Source organism: Nicotiana attenuata, unplaced genomic scaffold, assembly GCF_001879085.1.
Source record: "Nicotiana attenuata strain UT unplaced genomic scaffold, NIATTr2, whole genome shotgun sequence".
NCBI classification, from domain to species: domain Eukaryota; kingdom Viridiplantae; phylum Streptophyta; class Magnoliopsida; order Solanales; family Solanaceae; genus Nicotiana; species Nicotiana attenuata.
The window spans coordinates 205017-225512 of record NW_017671252.1 but is presented as its reverse complement, the minus strand read 5'-3'; the positions used below and the strand labels follow the sequence as shown (position 1 = coordinate 225512).

General features: G+C 36.7%; 2 protein-coding genes across 2 annotated transcripts; one reads left to right on the top strand and one right to left on the bottom strand.

The window, feature by feature from the left end:
- Positions 1-405: 405 nt before the first annotated feature.
- LOC109207056 lies at positions 406-6388 on the top strand. Its single transcript, XM_019369938.1, has 7 exons — positions 406-714; positions 2452-2584; positions 3696-3778; positions 4087-4165; positions 4266-4375; positions 5095-5159; positions 5862-6388. The coding sequence occupies exons 1-7, from the start codon at positions 592-594 to the stop codon at positions 5953-5955; spliced, it is 687 nt and encodes a 228-aa protein (XP_019225483.1). The 5' UTR covers positions 406-591; the 3' UTR covers positions 5956-6388.
- A 4076-nt stretch (positions 6389-10464) lies between these two features.
- LOC109207055 (NAC domain-containing protein 86-like) lies at positions 10465-13451 on the bottom strand. Its single transcript, XM_019369937.1, has 5 exons — positions 12746-13451; positions 11637-11917; positions 11315-11542; positions 10999-11230; positions 10465-10900 (listed from the first exon to the last, which is right to left on the bottom strand). Exons 1-5 carry the CDS (start codon positions 12900-12902, stop codon positions 10827-10829), a joined length of 972 nt encoding a protein of 323 aa, XP_019225482.1. The 5' UTR covers positions 12903-13451; the 3' UTR covers positions 10465-10826.
- Positions 13452-20496: the final 7045 nt, after the last annotated feature.

Below are 20496 nucleotides of genomic sequence, written 5' to 3'. Positions count from 1 at the left end.
AGAAATTTTTTCCCACTGGGTTTTATTTTAGTTAAGGTTTTAACGAGGCATATTATCTGGTAGATAGACATTCAAGGGGGAGTGTTATAAATAGAATTTTATTATGGTGAATGTCTATATTTAGAGAGATTGTAGGGTTTATTACTTGGTGGCTAAGTCACCCTCTCCCTATAAATAGAGGGTTATATTCCATTGTAATTGATCCCAAATCAATAAGAATTCTCTCCCTCTACTTTTCTCTGCAATATTCTTCTTCTTTTATTGTTTTATAACAGAAATTAAATATTCTTAATCATATATCACTAACCAAAATTAGAATTTACCAAGAAATCAAAATTGCTATTATGCCACTCAGCAAATTGAATTTCAATTTATATTAATAATTCTTAATCCACGTTGATAAATACATGTTCCCCAATTTTTCGTTTCAACATCGCATTGAATTATCAAAAAGGGAACCCGTTTTACAAAGCCGTCCAGTAAACAGTCCGGAGTTTTGACCGGAGATCGACTTTCCGGTGCCGGTGATCGTATCCATAGCATCACACTATCTCAGAATTTTGCAATTGAATTAGGTTTTGTTACGGGGCCATGGGTGAAATTGAGCGAGATTTCAGCAACAAACCGGAGGATCAGAAGAAGACGGTGGAAATCTTCCTGAAAATCATCGGTCCTTCTCCGCCTTGTCGCCTTAATGTCCCTTCTTCTATTAAGGTACTTTACGTATGCTCGAAATTGATGCAAATTATACTGAGTAAAAAAAAAAAACTAGGTATTATTTTTTCTATTCTAATTGTGCAATTGACATTTGACTTTTTTTTAATCTAGTATTCTGATGCATACTTAGCTAAGGTCATAATACCAAGTCATAGGCCATAGTACCAAGTCATAAGCTTTTCTAAGAGTAACTCGAAATAACAAGTACATCACTATCCCGGAATAATAGGAAACAATGGAAATAAAATACAACAGAAGGTGACTACGGGGCCTGTGAACGTCGAGCATGTATATCTTGAAGTCCCCAGCTTTTCTATCGTTTACAAATCATCCATGTACCTGTTGATGCTAACTTTAGCCTATGTTGCGCGGACTCTCTAAAATGGCGCCGCACCCGTGTCGGATCCTCCAAAAATGCACTATTTTTGAAGGATCCGGTACGCACCCACTAACATTTTCGGAGAGTCCGAGCAACATAGACTTTAGCACCTTAGAGATCTCCATCAAGTTCTTCCTATCCACATGAATCCTGTTGGTTAATTGAAGAAATAAAAGATACATATAGATAATGTCTACTAGTTGACTTAAAGTATTTGTATATCCAGAGGCGGACCTAGGATTTGAAAATGTACGGGGTACCACTATCCAATAAAAATTTGAGCAATTGTTGGAATGGAAATCGAGCACTAAAAGTCAAGTTGTGCCCCCAAATCAACCAACGTGGCTGCCTAAATTTTGAGTCTTAGGGTGCCAATCAAACTATATACCTGTTATTTAAGATATACACCTATATATGTACATACATTTTTTCCAAAGTTACGGGGGGCTGCTGACTCCCTACACTGGGGTAGGTCCGCCTCTTCGCCTCTGTCTATATCCAAGGGTGTGGTCTGATGGTCAATGAAGTAGGAGGAGAACTATGGGGTCTCAAGTTCTAATCCTAGTAGATACAAAAAACACTAGGTAATTTCTTTTCATATGCTTAAGCCTTGGAGGTTAAAGTTACCTGGTAGTTGTGCTGGTAGGAGGTACTGTGAACATGTGCTAGAGGGAGGTAGCAGGTACTCGGTGGAATAGTCGAGATGAACGCAAACAATTCCAGACATCACCGTCATAAAAATGGATATAAAGAATCCGTGATTTTGCTTCGAGACAAATTGTTAAGTACTGGAATGAAATAGACTTCAAGTGAATGTAATGGCTTGACGTTTATATTTCGAGGCACATTAATGAATGCACGTTTGATTACCAATTTTCCAATGAGTAAACTTTTTCAGAAAGATGGAGAGTTTTTGTGTTCATATGTGGCCCGGACACCACGGTTATAAAAAAATGTACAGATTATGAAGTTTGGGATGGAGCGTAGCGCAGACAAGTTTTCATAAATAAATGCTCTGATAGTTGGAAGTAGAGAAAGGCTGCAAGATAGTGATTTAAACTTCATGCTTATGGAAAAATTACTGAACTCAAAGAGCCGGTGAAAGTACATATGAACTCTGGCAGCTATGGTTCGTATTATACTTGATCAATCAGGACAAAGAATTGGAATCTAGAGTTGCAAAAATTGTTGATACGGTGGCGACTTTATGAGTTTTTGCAAAATAACTCAAACAAAAGCCTCTTCAGTTTCTTGTATTTTTCCTAATCATATTTAAAAAGTTGTAGGAATGCATTAATAAATATAGTTTAGTGGAGTTGCTTTGAATATGCTTTGACATTTCCTGTGGCATCTAGGTACATGAATTGAGAAAGATGATTGCTGGGAATCGACATATGCCTATTGAAAATTTAAGACTTGTATTGCGAGGACATGTATTGCATGATAATGAAAATGGAGATGACGTAGCAATCCAACTCAACAACGGAGGTTCAATTTTCCTTGACTTTATTGATTATCAAAGTTGATATAATCATTTTGCATCCATATATTGTAATAACTATACATAGGAGGACTTTATGCATGTGAGATATAGAGTTATCATGAGCTTTGGTCTCTTTTTTCTTCTTGCGGTTGGGATGAGTAGGAATTGCGCATATGTATATGTATGGAAACTATTCTAATGAACTGTCTATTTTGTTGCATATTGACTCAGCTTACATGATTTGGCTGGGTATCTTGGGGTGCTTCATGCTATGTTTCTGTATGAATCTCCAAATGACAGTTTTGGATGCTGTGTTTTTTAGTTGATCGCTTACTATTTTCCTTAGCTTTCTTATTGGGTTCTCACTTTTGTACATTTTCAATATGCAACAGAGTTATATTTTCATTGCCCCAACCCTCCTAGTAGGCTTCCTACTGTGCCAGCAATAGATCATATGTATCTTATATTTTCGTTCTCCAACCTATGGATTTTTGGATATGTAAGTTCTGCCAATGTAATGCTATAGCATCGTTAGCCTAAAGAGAAACAACTAGGTTATATGCACTTTTTAAGAAGCCGTAGAAAGTACACCAGTTCAAAGGTTATGTCCACTTCTGAATCTGCATCTAGTGGCACTGTTCAGAAAATCTCGATCCAGCAGCGAAATCTGTGTTTGTGGTTACAAGTGTTTAGAGTTCCAATAGGCCCCCAAGGCTTTAGTCTAGTGGTAAGAGTGCAGCGCGTGATTTGTGGGTTAGGTTCATGTTACAGGTTCAAACCCTATTGATGACAAAATCCTGGTACTTCAGTAGAAAAGGGTAGAGGGGTAGGCCCATTATTTACCATTAACCATGCACTACTTGCCTATGAGATTTCTCGGCTATAAAAAAAAAAAGCTTAAGAGTGCTAATGGCATATTTCTTTGTCTTAGCTACTTTGCACTCAATCATGAAAACGTTTGCATGATGTTTGGCCCTAGTCGATGTTGCACTTTCCCTTTTAAAAAAGAAAGGAAAAAAAGATGATCTTACACTTTCACATTTTCATCTTTATTCTACATGATCATACTTAATGAAACTTCTCTATTATAACAAGTTGAAATTCATTAATTTGTAGATTCTCTGATAGTTGCTGTCAAACCAAAGCCACCCCCTAAACATTTTCGGGATGAATTTGAGGATGACGATGATGATGAACTGGTGAGCAGTAAATAAATGCAGCAAATGTATAGGAAATTCAGCTGTTGTCTGTTTTGAAACTTGAATCCAGTTCCCATCTGCATACTTCTATTTTTTTCGTTTTTTCATACCCCCTAAACATTTTCGGGATGAATTTGAGGATGACGATGATGATGAACTGGTGAGCAGTAAATAAATGCAGCAAATGTATAGGAAATTCAGCTGTTGTCTGTTTTGAAACTTGAATCCAGTTCCCATCTGCATACTTCTATTTTTTTCGTTTCATTTGCAATGATTTAGCATTTTATTGTTCCCATTTCTATAAACAGAGGTTTCAGTTACCCCCATCAACTAGTAGGTGGAAGAGGAAGCTTTTTTATATATTACGTGATAAACTGAGACTTCCAGGTGAAGCTCTGACTAGTTCTTTTCACATTTCTTATCGTTAACGTAAAACTATCTTCTCAGTCCTCTTCACCTGTTCCGTTCCCTTTTTACTTGTTTGTAGATATGCTTTTGATGGTAATTTTCTCCATCAGTCCAAAGGTTTGGGTTATTATCATGACTTGGTTTATTCTGGCCTCTATTGCGCGAAGATATGAAGTTGCACCTTTATTTGTAAGTTCAGCTATTTTGTCAGTAATTTGCTGTGATATATGTGGCAGATCTATTTGTGTTATGATTCAGTAATTTTCGGAACAATACCCCAAAATGTAGACTGAATGTACATATGGTAGGGACATACCTTGGGCTCTATATGGTTAGATAAAAAGAAGGATTATATAACAAATATTGGTTGGGGCAGATCCTGTTTTTGTCACAAAGGGGGGGGGGGGGGGGGGGCAGAGGGCAGTGGAAAAAGCCACTGTTGGCACCTAGGGGTAGGGGGTTTTCAGGATGGGGCTTACCAAATTAAAATAGAAAGAAAGTCTCAGACTTACTGTTAGCTTCTTATGAGTCGCTTCCTGTGTCTCTGTCAGCTTTCAGTAGACTGAACTGTCATTTTGCAAATTCTGTCGTATAATGCTGGCTTCTCTGTGTTCTCTTTTCAAGTGATTCAAGTGGGGAAAACTAATGACATTTTGCTGAAACTGATACTTCTATTCCTCGATAAGCACTTAAGTTTGCGTGGAAGATAATGGCCACATTAATTATGTTATTTATTGCTGCTTATGTTACCATGATACCAGCTTTGGAATTACCCAAACTTCATTCAATATTTAGTTTACAAGGAGTTAAAAGTGATTAAACATATTTTATACACCGAGAAGAGTTCCTGTGTGGTTTTGGAAAAAGAACACAGTAGTACTAATAATTCTTTTTGTAACTTGATGCAGTTACTGGCAACTGGGTTTGGCCTTATTTTTTATAATCTTGGACACCGGCAGCAGGGAGAACTTAGGTACGTGATTTATGGGAATATGAACCTGAAGATACAAATGTCTTTTGTTCCTTCTGTTTACCTTCAAAATTTTAAGTTGGTATGATTTTCTATGTTGTGAAATGTATTTTTTTCTTAATCTATGGTGGGAAGATGGACTTCGTTGGATCCACTTAGATAGACATTTACTTTAAAGGGCAGCCCGGTGCACTAAGCTCCCGCTATGCGCGGGGTCCGGGGAAGGGCCGGACCACAAGGGTTTACTGTACGCAACCTTACCCTGCATTTCTGCAAGAGGCTGTTTCCACGGCTTGGACTCGTGACCTCCCGGTCACATGGCAGCAACTTTACGGTTACGCCAAGACTCCCCTTCTAAATAGACGTTTACTGCCTTATAAATTTGTCTCAGACGATTTCTGTTCAGCTCATTTAATGCTTTAGCCTTACCTTCTTTAAGATCTATTAGTTCCTCATGTGGTAGTCTATACTTTACTTAAACCACCACCCCTCCAAGCTTCCCCATCCGCGTATTGTATAGTCTACGCTTTCCTTAAACCACCACCCCTCCAAGCTTATCCATCCGCATATTGACATGGCTGCATAGTCAGGTGTTCTTGATTTTCTTTTGTAGAGTTCCATCTTCCAACTACTAAAGCACATAAAAATAGTTTGTCATTTTTTCTGAATATAGTTACCCTCAAACGTTCTTCTCCTTCTTTGCAGTGCGTATTCTGTATTCAATGAAGATTTTCGAGAACTTCCAGGAACCCTTAACGCAGATCACATTGACAGAGATATTCGGGCAGGCCGATTTTGAGTCAGACGTTCAACATTCAAATGGAAAAAATATCCTATCCTTTGTCACCTTGCATCAGAATTTGCTGTAGAATTAACAGTAACTTCTTCGCCATGTAAATGAAAATGTTCATTTCTTGCCCCGTGTGCTTCACCAAAATGGTGTTGATCGTACATGTGAACGTAAAATCAACTTGACTTCAAGGAAGTCAAGTTGATATGCTTTCTGCTTGAAGGTTGACCATATGTGGCTTTCTGCTTAAAGGTTGACTAAGGTACGGATATGCTTTTAGCTGTATAGTGAACAGAAAGTCTCTCATGTAAAATCTTATTAAGCCTCAGTTTTGGGCATTTAAGTGTTTTCTGTTGTGTGCCATATAGGAGAAAAGTTCATGTAAAACGACTATGACATGGATAAATATGGGACTGATTTTGCGTGGTCTCTAGTTACATGAGCATGGTTGTGATCTACATAAAAAGTAGAGGTTCAATAGCTCTCCTTTCATGTGTTACCTAGTATGATATTATGGTGACCATTGATATTTGTTTCCTTCTTTTGGAATAAGTGGGAAGAAACTTCATATATTTGGAAAAGATTCGAATGGAGTAAATTTTGACTAGGAGCAAGAGATAAATGGAGTGTCTCGAAGATGTAAATTAGACGGCAACAACAACAAACCTAGTGGAAATTTCACAAGCGAGGTTTGGGGAGGATAGGATGTACACAGACGTTACCTTACGTTTATGAAGGTAGAGAATTCAGACATGACTACCAAATTGGTGGAAAAAAAGTAAAGGAGTTAAAAAAAAATAGCAGGATATCATTTTGAAAATTCTCTCTTTTTGATAGGTCAATGGTCATAAGGCTAAGTTTGACCTTGTCTTCATTTGTCAATCTTGATAATTTAGCCAAATGTGAGAATATCTACAATTAAGGATTGTACATTATGGCTGCAATGGTGATTTAGCAGACAAGGGTTAGTTAAATATCGAGTAATTTATTTGTTGTATGCTTGACCGGTACATAACTTCATTTCCTATTTAACTGAAAAGCCTATTTAATTTGAAAAAACTAAAGCAGAATTTAATCTTCTCTCTTTTCTTAAATCTTTATTATTCGCGCTGTTATCAGTCTAGTATTTTGTTATCGGCAAGAACAAAATACTAGATCATACTAGAACAAGTTTGTTGAGAACCATTAGGTCTCGGGTCCAAATTCTAGCGCAAACAAAAATACTATGTAATCTCTTCCTATATGTTCAAACCTTGATAAAGAGAGTTATTCGGTACTTGTGATGGTAGCAGGAAGCAATACTCCGTGGAATTAGTCGAGGTGTGCGCAAACTGACTTACGACGATTATAAAAGAAAATATAGTCAACATTCATTCGAAATCACAACTCTCTCAACTTAGAACTTACAAGGTTTAAATCTTGAATTTGTCACTCTCATTCCTCTAGTCTTTCAAGTTTGTAAGCTTACAGCTACTCTGTCTGAAACCAACGTTGAAGAGAGTAATTTTCTAGGATTGCTACATTTCCAGCTTGCTCCTGATAAGTACCTTTGCCATTCTGTGTAATACAGTTGTCACTATCAAAATACTATTTTTCTCAATATGACAAAGTGGAGCATTACTTTAAGCTAAAAAGCACAGGCCAAAAAGAGGAAATAAAATCTAGCTTATTTCGCTGTAATCTGTCACTGATAAAGGACCACACACTACTTTGATTCTCCTCTACCAATGGGGTTATTGCTGAACTAATAATAGGGGGTGGGAAGAAGGAAATATATGGAATTAATTTATGATATACACCGACCGTAGGTGTCTCTTGCAAAAATGCAGGTAAGACTGCGTACGATAGACCCTTGTGGTCCGGCCCTTCCCCGGACCTCACGCATGCACCGGGCTGCCCTTTTTTTTTTAACTGACCGTTTGTATATTTTAACTTGTAATAAGTATCATATCTTATTTCTAGACCAGTAGTCCTACTTTTTTATGGGCAGAGTTACCTGTAGTTATCGCTGACTAATAATAGAGGGTGGGAGGGAGGAATATGGAATGCATTACAGTATATAGATTTTTACACATTGGTATATTTTAACTTGTTGTAACAAATAACCTATCTTATTAGGCGGAGGCAGGATTTTTGTTAAGGTGGTTCAAAAATAAAAAAAGTTAAAAATTAGAACTGATTGTGGCCAGCGGTAATTGAAGTACTAACCTCACAAAGATTTTGAACCCTTGACCACTAAGTTATGCTTTTGGCCTGATATACATTGTAATATATAAAGGTGCGAAACAGATTTTGCCTTATATATACAGTGTAATTTTGCGGTGAGAAGGGAACCCTCTTTCGCCCCCTAAATCCGCCCCTGCATTTTCCGGTCCACAACCTTGCTTTCTATGGATATTTACATGTTGTTATCATTTAGGTAGTCTAATCGTGTAAAAATTCTTTTACATTATTAAACTTGGAGGAATATTTGCAAAAAACAATCAGTTAATTATGCAGTATTTATTCTCTCTCTTTTTTTCTTTTAGAGATAATGGATTTTGAGCTTTTAGTTACACTTTTGTAAAGCTTATGTTAGTGTCACTTCTTTAGTCATTTTCTCACCGAAGGAACAAAAAGGTATAGGAGAACATTTTGTTGACATTTTGTTCAAAGAGAATTAAAGCAGCAACTGTTGATTCTCTCAGAAAAAGGGTCAGAGAACAATTCTTTTACATTGTTTTTGCATGTTTCTTGATTGGTACGTTGAATTACTAAGTGTGTTAAGTTACTTTGATTCCATCCAAGGAATTCTGATGTGTTACAGGCAAGAAAAATATTACTGCAGCATTTGATGTGTTAAAGGCAGAGGCTGATTGGGAATTGTACATTTGAGATTATTGGTACAGATTCTTTAGGCTTGAACAGGATCTGTTCTATAGGCTCGTACCACTGTATCCTTGAGTTCTAAGGCCCTCCCCAGACCCCACAACGTGGGATATTACTGAGTATGTTGTTGTTGTATTCTTTAGGCTTTGCTTGTGAGTTACTTTAGTCTTTGTTTCTCCAGGCTCTTTGACTACATATGCTATAGATCCTTTATCATAATTTCTTTTTTTTTTGGGGGTGGGGGGTGGGGGTGGGGGTGGGGTTGGTAAATGATACTAGTATTCAGGCCAATTTGTACGCACCGCGGCTATGTCCTCGGATATTCACTATTCACTACCTCCCACCCTGAGGTGGAGCCACCTTTATCCAAATGGAGTCAATTGACTCTCTTTTTCAGGAGGATTACATTGTTGTTTTTTCAAGGGGAGACTTGGCGTAACTGGTAAAGTTGATGCCATGTGACCAGGAGGTCACGAGTTCGAACCGTGGAAATAGCCTCTTGCAGAAATGCAGGGTAAGGCTGCGCCGTTGTGGTCCGGCCCTTCCCCGGACCCCACGCATAGCGGGAGCTAGTGTACCAGGCTACTCAGATATCTCATGGTTTTCACCTACTTTATTGAGCGTTCGGCTACACCCTTATGTGTTTCTTTATCATAATTACTTAGAATTATTACTAACACAAGAACAGTATTTTGCATGTCCAAGAGTCTAAAAATAAGAAGTTAGATATGGTGCTAATTGGTAGAATGATTAGCAAACAATGAAAACCACCCTAAAATGCAGGGCTTATACATGGTTAGTCCACAGATTAAAGGTCAATAAAGTTGTCCCAACTAGTGCCTATGGACATTTGAATCTAATCTCAGACAACTATGAGTAAGAGTTAGGTATTTTTTAGGTCAAGAGGAATCTGGAACCTATGAAGTCTATCTATGTTGTTTGGACTCTTCAGAAATGTTGTCGTACCTATGTCGGATACTCCAAAAATGCACTACCTTTGGAGGATCCGACACACACCCGATGACATTTTTGAAGAGTCTAAGCAACATAAAAATATTAAAAATCTATAATCAACCAGATGATACCTTTTAACATTTCAATCAAGGCTTATGCATTTAGCAAGTTAATCAGCTAGTAATTAATGCTTTAAACAGTTTCTTCGGAATCTTGTAAGAAATGTTTAAATAGTTCAGCTAAGTGTCCTGCATTAGTTGAGGGAATGATGAGTTATTGCCTCCTTACATGATTTTAGGCAATCCCCACTTTATGAGCTAGCTTTTTGACTTTGGAGTTCGAGTTTGGCCCACAGTCCATTTAACATGATATCAGAGTCGAACCCATCTTAATTCTTGGTTTACCCGATGTTAGGCTCCCATGTTATGTTGTCTAAGCTCCAAAATGTCCGGTCTTGGGTCCAGTCTTCGGCGTGCAGGGAGGTGTTAAGTGTCCCATATTGGTTGGAGAAATGAGGTGTTGTTTGCTTGTATGGTTTCGGCCAATTCTCACCTCATGAGCTAGCTTTTGGGATCATGTTAGACCCAGTGTCCATTTTCTTTAATAGGTTCGATCGCTTTGAAGAATGTAACAAACAGCTGCTAATGAGGAAATTTTGTTCATGCACAATAGAAGTTTTACAACAAGAACTGCAACTTTATAAAAAGTGGGAAAAACCATTTGTCCATCATATAGTTTACTGACATTTTGATTACATTATAAGAAATGATCAGAAACAGAAAGATGATACAAATCAGAACCAGAAACCAGCTACAAACTAAGACCATTTCCTAATGTGATCATTAAAAAGGATCAACACTAGGTATCTCAATACTTAAAATGACAACAATGTACTAAAACATATTAGCTACTAGGATTGAACTTGGGAACTAAACTTGACACGCTGTAATCGAATGGCTCTGAGACAAACATAAAAATCTGTTGTCTCAGATAACAATAGAGTTTGTCAAAGTAAACCAAGTTGCATTGAGCTCTTTCTTATAGATGTTTTCATCAAATTACTGAAAATTATCTTCGTGCGACCATAAACCATTAAAATCTCCCATATTAGCTTGATTCCAACCTTCACACCCTGCAGTAAACACAGAGAAGATAACATTAGTTTTTCCCTTACATTTGTTGGAGAAGATTTGGATTTTACGAATGAGTTGGCTTGGTCATAATAATAACCTTCATAGGACATATCGTCGTTGCCATAGAATCCCGTGTAGTTTCCATGAACTGAGTAGGGAGATACACAACCATAGCTACTGAGATCGCCAGAAAGTTCTACTTCTCCTCTAAAATTCGGGAAAGATGAACTCGAGGTGAACTCAAATCGATCACTTGGTTGTGTTAGTGTCATGTCTGGAAAGACATAGTTCGGATAGTTTCCACGCGTACTCTGTCCTTGAGAACATTCCTACAAAGCAGCCAACAAAATCAATACGAAGTTCAAACGAAAAACCAGATTGAAATACATAGAAAAAAGAAACAATCTCTGTACCTTTGAAGAATCAAGAATCATGTCATTTGACATCCAAAAGCTTGCCGCATTAGTCCCCTCATAAGGAGAAGTTATAGGAGTTGAATAGTTGCTATCGTTGGACATATATGTCGTTTGAGTAGGCGTCTCAGCAGTAAGAACAACCGGTTCATTTGAGACTGCTACTGAAGTGTCACTTGTTTTCAGTGATGCGTTCCTTTTGATGATACGACAAAGAGCGAAAGGCCCCTAAACATATTCAACATAGCAGAATATGATCAACTTCTTGAATTCTTGGATTTTGCTAAATTAAAGAAACACACACTGAGTTTGTTGAATCAACCTGGAAATTTGGAGTGCCTTGAGAAACATCATCACAGAGGCGATACTCGTGCATTACCCAATCCGTTCTATCGCCAAGAGGAGCTCTTCCACGATAGAAGACTAATGTCTTGCGATATCCAACAACTTCAGGCTGATGACAGGTAACTTTTCTGTCTTTCCCTGTCGCTTTCCAGTATCCGGACTTAGTGGCTCGATTGGTTCGTGATCCATTCGGGTACTTCTTATCCCGAGGGCAAAAGAAGAACCATTCCATGTCGCGCTTTGGCAGGAACGATTTCTCTGCATTTTTTAGGACAAAATGTCAGAGGCTGATAGAGCCTATGTTCTGTTGGTTCAACTTAACACAGTATTTTCGACACAGAACACAAACATAAATGTGAAAAAACACTAAAACTACTAAAAACGTTAATAAATATTAAATTCTGAACCCATCCTAAATCCGCTTTTACAAGATGTCAGAATCCTAAAGTTTCCATTTCAGGTAAGCAAATCATGAACCAATTATAATGAGAAACTTCTATTGCTTTAGACATGCTTTTCATCTTGTAATGTGTGGTCAGGGTTTGAAATTAGATACTAATAATTTAACTTTCAAATATGAAAAAAAAAGAGATGCCCCACAGAACACTCCATCTTTTTGATTTTAGACAATAATAAAGGAACAAACAGATAAGTCATAAAGCAACAATTTTCCAGTTTAATTTCAGTTCAAAAGTATCATGAAGCTGGAAATGCACTAAATATTACTTCCTCCGTCCCAAAAACAATGACACAGTTCGAGTTTTGAGAGTCAAACTTCGTAGTTATGACGGCGAATTTGAACATAGAATTACTATACGTCACAATAATTAACAATTCAGAAAATTCATAAGGCATATGAAAAAGTAGCGTTCAAAGAACAACTCGTTTGACTCTCGAAATCCAAAGTGTATCAATCTTTTTGGGACGGAGGGAGTAGCTTTTCAGGGGAAACCATTGGCAAATGTAATTGAGATTACAAAATGTATGTCCTGCAATTGTTCAACAATTATTTTTCTCAATATTCAGTTAATATTTTTATTATTCGACGCGAATCAATAAGAATAAATGATTATCAAGAATGTATACCTGGAAGTTCCCAAGGATCAAATTTGTACAAGTCTATTACTGGAATGACTTCCAATTCAATTTCAAGTCCATCAGTTTTCCTTTTCAGGTAATATCCAATCAATTCTTCATCAGTTGGATGAAATCGAAATCCAGGAGGCAGTGATGTTCCTCCCATTTAAGTAATTTCTCAAGTTCCAAATCAAGAAAATATCCAAAACTAAGTGCCTCTGTACTACAACGACAACAACAAACCAGTGTAATCTCACACGTGAGGTCTGGGGAGATAGTGTGTATGCGGACTTACCCCTACCTTGTGAAGGTAGAGAGGCTGTTTCCGCCCTCGGCTCAAGGATAACTAAGTGCCTCTATACCTATTGAAAATCAAAAAGATCCAAAAATAAAAACTTTTAGCTACACTGAATTCAAGAATTGTGATAAATTTTGATAAAATGCTCCCCTGGAGCAAGAAAATCATCTTCTCTGACAAAAAATTCAGAATTTTATATTCTAACCAAAACCCCCCTTAGCCCTTAAGAAAAGCTCTTGGAAATTGGTAAAGAAAGTAAATTCAAGTAAAATATTAAAACCCCACAAGGTAAAATGCCTTAAATTGGCACAAGAAATTGTCAAAACTTCAAAAAGATTAATTATTTTCTAATAGCAAATTTTGATGACTCTTAGTTTGGTGTATATGAAGATGAGAAGATGTGTAGAGTAATAACAAATGAGTGTGGATGGGTTTTTATAGGCTATAGAGAAATTTATAGTCCAAAAAAATATGAACACCGAAAGGTTACAATAAATTAAACTCCACAAAGAATGACCCCACCAAAATCAAAATTCAGTTCACACCTAAACAACAGTTATCTCCCGCCAAAGCAAGCACTATTGACCGTTAAAAATTTGTAGACAGGACTTGACGGGTGTTTGAGCTAGCTTACTTGCATCTCGACTATTTCACTACAAGTATCGGGCAAACATACCAGCTCGACTATTTCACCACGTATTTGCTACCGTGCATCAAGCTAACTTGCACGCACCTTGATTACTTCACTAGATACATGCTATTGTTCACTAGTACGAGGCTTGCGCGTCCCTTATTGGTGGCCACCTTGATTATTTCACTAGGTACTATTAGCAGGTACAAAGCTAGCACGTACATGTTATCCCCCTAAACATGTTCATCAAGACTTAGACAAATAAAAAATTACATAACCATCGGTATGTGCTATGTCCATTAGTCAGTTTACGCACACCTTAACTTATTTCACTAAATATATGTTATTGTCTGCTAGCACAAATATCGAGCATGCAAGTACCTAATGGACGACCTCGACTATGTCACAAGGTACCGGGCTAGCGCATACCTACTATTCCACTAAGCACTAACACATGTAAGGAATTACTTTGCCCACCAAAACTTAGGCAGATGAGAAAAAATCACATAGATTTTTTGAGTTTTCAAATATTTGAACCCTAATTTTTCATATTTTTCACTAATTTTATTGACCACTAAATTAAATCCCTAAATGCATGAAATTGAGTTTTTTCTTTTTCTTTTTCTCATATTTTTGTAATGTCTACTTCCAAAAACTTTGGTCACATTTCATGAGTCTTTCCCAAGTCATGAAGCTCCCTTATTAGTCCTTCCACATCATCCTGAGTCAGACAAAATTCACTTTTGCTTTGTTTAATGGTAGTGATCTCATGATGGCCCAGTGTTTCAAAAGAGTAGGTCTTTAAAGTGCATATTTGACAATTTTTTTTGTGTTGTCCAAAGGGTAATAACTTAGTGAAAAAACTCTATTTTGGCGTTCTTGATTCACATTCAACTGGTAAAGTTAGAAAAAAAAATAGCTCGGTGTACTAAATTTTCGCTATACGCGTGAAAGGGCCGGACAGTCTATTATACGCGGTCACAGGTCTATAAAGTGCATATTTGACACTTTTTTGTGGTGTTCAAAGGGTAATAACTTGGTGAAAAAAAAATTCTATTTTGGCGTTCGTGATATAACATTCAACTCGTAAAGTTGAAAAAATGGCAAGCCGGTGTATTAAGCATCCGCTATGCGCAAGATCCGGGGAAGGGCCGGATACAAGGGTCTAACTATACGCTGTCATACTCTCTAATTCTGTAGGAGGTTGTTTCCACGGCTCGAACCCGTGACCTCCTGCTCACGTGGTAAAGTTGCGAAATTCCTATTGTATTACATAGTTTAAGCAACAATCAATCAAAGATTAGTGAAAGTTAATGGAACGTAATGGAACTGTATGCTTTATTTAAACTAGATAAAAAGGTACCTTACACATCTTTAATATAAAGTAGGAATGTTACAGTTGCAAGCCAATGAATATGTGAAATTGAACTTTAAAATACTAGCTTTGAGTTCTAAAAAAAGCTGAATCCACATTACTTACACTATTTTTAGTCTGAACTGCTGGTAGTTTGGGGTCTACTTAGCTTATTATTCTAATAAAAAACTATCTTTTTTTTATTTTTTATTTTTATATGGTAATCTTCTACTCTTATTGAAGGGGAGCTTTCAGGAAAGGTAAAGTTGTCTCGGTGTGACATATAGGTCACGGGTCGAGCCGGGGAAATAACGACTACTGCTTGCATTAGGTTAGGTTGTCTACGTCACATCCCTTAGGGTACGATCCTTCACCAGACCTCGCGCGAATACAGAATGTCATGTGCACCTAGTTGCCCTTTTTAATCTTCTACTTTTATTGTCCACAAAATTGGTTAAAAGAAGTGTATAATAAGAGATTAATGTGATCTCATAATATTTACGTGTTTTAACACTTTTCACACTAAGAAATGAAAATCGAAAATGAACGAGTTTAAGTTCTAGGTATTTGACTGAACCAAAAACATTTATATAAATAAGTTATTTATGAAATAATTTTAAGAAAATAAACCCTTCTAGTCTGGGAGCAACGGTAAAATTGTCTTTGTGTCACCTATATGTTACGGGTTCGAGACGTGAAAGCAGTTACTAATGCTTACATTAGGGTAGGCTGACTACATCACACCCCTTAGGGTACGGCCCTTAATTTTCCGGACCCTACGGGATGCCTTATGCACCGAGCTGTCTTTTAAATCCTTCAATTTAAAGGTGCTTTTGTGGAACCAGATTTCCAGTTACCAAAAATGAGAGAGAACTCGACAAGGCAAGTACAAAAAGACTGTCGTTTGCAAGTTAAGAATATTTTCTTGTCTTCAAACTTTTTAAAAAAAGCCACATTAAGCATAGATGATGTTTGTTATTATCATATTATGAATAAAAAATTAGTAGGAGTAACTGTTTTTCTCATGAACACAAATTCCAAGAGCTCATTCTATTTGAATAATTAAAATATGAATAATGACACGTCATGGCGAAGCTAGAAAGTCATATACGAGTTCGGTCGAATTCAATAATTTTAGTCCAAACTTTGTATTTATATTAAAAATTATATTCAAAACTCAATTATTAATACCTGATGTCGCTATTTAAATTTAGAACTTATAAAGTTTAAAACCTTGCTCCGGCTCTACACGATTTCGTATTCTTATCAAAACTAACTTTTCCCTTTACCACTCGAGAGTATTCCGAATTTGAACATATTTTGTTATGTTCTTCAGTCAACACTTTTACTATATAAAAACAAAGGGTATGAAACATGTGTGTTGTTAAATGAAATATAAAAGAATATGTAGTGGGTTTGATACTAATGGCTTGTCATGACTTAGAAGCAGTTTCAAAATTTAAGTTTGATAGGTTATTGAAATTTAAAAATACTTTTAGCATTAAACTTATTATTTTTTAAAATATGGATTCAAATAAAATATTTATTTACATATTTATCTATTTTCACATGCACTTAATTTTCAACCAAGCAATTTTTTCAAGATGATTCAAACTATTTCTTCCCCTATTTCACTATGAATTATTTGAAAACAAAATATCAACATCTATTGCTGGAAAATTTATTTATTTTTGAGCAAAGACTCTATGGAAACAACCTCTTTATCTTTTCAAGGTATGAATAAGATCTGCGTATACACTACCATCACCATACCTCACTTGTGAGATTGATGGAAAAATTCCCCTGTACCTTGGCTGTATTCAATAATTCATAACCAATAATTATGAGAAACAGAAACACTGGCTCAGTCCTCCAGTCCAAAGAGAAGAAAATGATTAGAAAAGGAAAGATGAACAAGAAAAAAAGTTGATTAATATAAGACAAATCTTTAAGTCTTAATCAGATAGAATGAGATAAGATGAGGTGTACAAAGACTTGAAAGTGCATGAAAAATCTGTCATAAAAGTTAAGATTGACGTTTTAGTGTGAATGGAAAACTAACTTAGAATAAAAGGAGCAGTCTAGTGCACGAAATATCTCGTATTCATATAAAATTCGAGGAAGAACTGTATTTCAAAGGGTGTGATGTGACAGCCTATTCTGATACAAGTATCAGTGACAGAGTTACTCAAATGCCAAAATGATAGTAGTACTGTAGCTCTAGTAGAAAATCATTAATGGTGATAGTAGAATGGATATAATTAATTCCTTCGCCCGTTAATCAGAATTTTTGGAATCAAGCAAAGTTTGTAAATATTTCTGATAAGGAGCACTTCCTCTTTTGGCCGGGGGCAGATGCACATTGAAGCGAATGAATTCACGTGAACCCATCCTTCTCTCTCTAAATCATATATAATACCGGTGAATTTCATCTTAAATAATACTTAAATTAACATGGGTAAATCCAAGCTCAAGTGAGTACCTTAGTAAATTAGTAAGGAGGTACAGTTTCTACCTTTTAGTCAGGGTTCGATATTACCCTCCCCAGACCCCACTTATGGGATTATACTGGTATTGTTGTTGTTGTTGTTGTTAATTCACAAGGTTAAGTCCTCATTCCCCTGTCGCTTTTCTAATTAAACACACTTTTTTTGTTCATTTCTTTCCTTTTTTTATTGGTTTCACGTCTTTTCCTTCTCTTTCTTTAGTCTTTGTTTTGACTATTAAAATTCCTAAACCAAAAATATATTTCTTAGACACCATCTTGGAAACTCGGGTCTCTAGTGCTCATGATGCACCTATGCTCTTAAAATTCTGAGTACACCTCTATTTTTAGTGAACTTTATACGGTGCGAATTCGAATTAATCAAAGCTCAATGCACATACAAAATACCAAAAAGAAAAGAAAAAAAAAAACTCTAATACAAATAAGTGTGGAACAATAAGGCCATTTTATGGGGAACTACAAAGTTTGAAATGCATTAGTATGCCTTTTTCTTTTGTGCATCCTTGTCTTTGTCGCTGTTTTGCATGTTGGTTTGGACTCTTGAACTCCTAAGTATATAAGTTTACAACCCCTTTCGGCCGTTTGTCTCTTTGTAACTAGTAAACTATAAATATTCAATTAATAAAAAATAAAAAATTAAGTTATACAATACAATAATCGTTGGTTATTTGTAGTTAAATAAAAATTAAGTGAAATTACATTGTTGCTTAAGAATCAAAGATATTTTTCAACAGAAAATGTGATGGTAGCCTACGTTGAACTCATATAATGAAAGATATGACAGTAACGATTGATAAGTAGGGATTTTGACCGCTTATTTGCTCTTTTTTACTTGTGTTTTAGCTCAAAAATGCTTAAAGGCATTCCCGGAAACTAACGAATGTGCTTGCTTGCAGGAATATTGGGAAACGAGCCAAAGAAGTCAAAATCAACTCATAAAGGAGTCAAAAATGAATAAGAACCAAAACAGGGCAAAAAAAGCAGCAGTGCGGACCGCACAATTCTAGTGCGGCTGCAGAGAGGAGATAGGGAGAGTAGTCTTTGGGCCAGCTGAAGGCATGCGGACTGCACCAAAATTGTGCGGCCGCACTCATTATTATGCGGTGCGCAGGAGTGAAGAATCAGAGAGCTGGGTTCAAGTCAAAGTCAAGGAGTGCGGACCGCATCATTTTTGTGCGGCCTCACAATCAGAAGTGCGGTCGCACTCATTTTTATACGGACCGCAGAAGCCTCGAAGTTCCAAAGAATGCGGACCGCACGATAATTGTGCGGCCGCAGAAGGTCATTGTGCGGACTGTACCAGAATTATGCGGCCGCACAACCTTCGCAAGGGCATTTTTGTCAGATATTTTCAGCTTAGTATAAATAGAACTTTTTGTCATTTTTAGGTTAAGTTTAGTTTTCAAAAGCGCACCTAAGCCGTTTTCTTTACTGTTTTAAGTAATTTTATACTAGATTAACTTCTAAACATTAGATTTTCTTTCTCTAATTAATTATTATGCATTCTATCTTAATTTCTTCTTGTATTTCTTCATTTTTCATGAGTAGCTAAAATTCTAGCTAGGGTTGTGGCCCAACCCTAGTGTGGGTACTTAATGATTAGTTGACTTAGGGCTTGTTTGTGATTGGGTTAGTGATATTTAGTCTTGTTCATGCTTGGTTTCTAGAATTAATGGTTGCAAATATTGATTCGTGCCTATTTGACTTAGTCTCTACTTGAGAAAGAGAGATTAAGCCTGGAAAAACTTGGCTAACAAGAAATTGGGGTGAAACTCAAGAAATTGATAGCCCCAATTAAAGGGTCAAACCTACAGATAGTAAGACCCGACTAGAGCATATATCACTTGATTTGTGAAATGCCCATTTGGACATGAGAAAGCCAAATTGGGCAAAATCGCTCAAACTACCGTGAGGTATAGAGTGGGTAATTATCTATGATTGCTATATTACAACCCCGACTAATCAAACTTACCCTAGAGTTTACAACCCGTTAGGTAGCCACCTAGGTGGAAGTCACGACCCTAAATCCTTTATCATTTGAAAAACAATTAAAATAAAAAATATTGTCCTCTATTATTAATTGCAATCAATAGCTTAAAGTAGAAATAGAAACAACCAATAAGAATGTGGAAGTGAAAATTAAGGCACATTATATAATTACACTAGGTGTATACCTGATCCCATTTCTAACTCCATGAGGACTCGATCCCGACTCGCGTTGGAATTTATTATTGCTTCGACCGCCTCACTACCTATATTTGTGGTGTGAGTTTGGGCGACATCAACGATCCAACCGGTCATTTTGCTTTTTATAATTCAATTTTCTAAATAAGACTCCCTATATATGCTTTTACTATTTTATAACTCGCGGTAAGTTCGGGATTTGGAAGAGTTCGGGTTGAAATTAGAACACTTGGTTCCTTAAGGTTGGCCAAAAAGGGATAAGTTTGACTTCGGTAAATATTTTGAGTAAACAACCTCAGAATTGGGATTTAACTGTTCTAATAGGTTCGGATGATAATTTCGGACTTGGGCATATGTTTGGATCGGGTTTTGGATAACCCTGGAGCGTTTCGGCGCATAATAGTGAAAGTGGACTCTTTGAAAGTTTTAAAGTTCTTTAAATTTGGTTTGGAGTGGGTTTTGGTGTTATCGAGATCCAATTGGGATTGCGGGATCGGGAATAGTTCCGTATGGTGATTTAAGACCTGCACGCAAAATTTGGTGTCATTCCGGGTTAAGTTTGAAGAACTTGAAGTTCTTAAGTTGATTCAATTTGGTTTGGGGGTGTGATTCTTAGTTTTGTTGATGTTTTATGCGTTTCGAGGGTACGAGTGAGTCCGTTTTATGATTTCAAACTTGTTGGAATGTTTGGGTGGGGCCTCGGGGGCCCTGGTTGTTATTCAGACGAGGCTCGGACCAGTTGGAACGTGGTAGCAACAACTGAAGCTCCTAAGCTTCTGGTGCAATC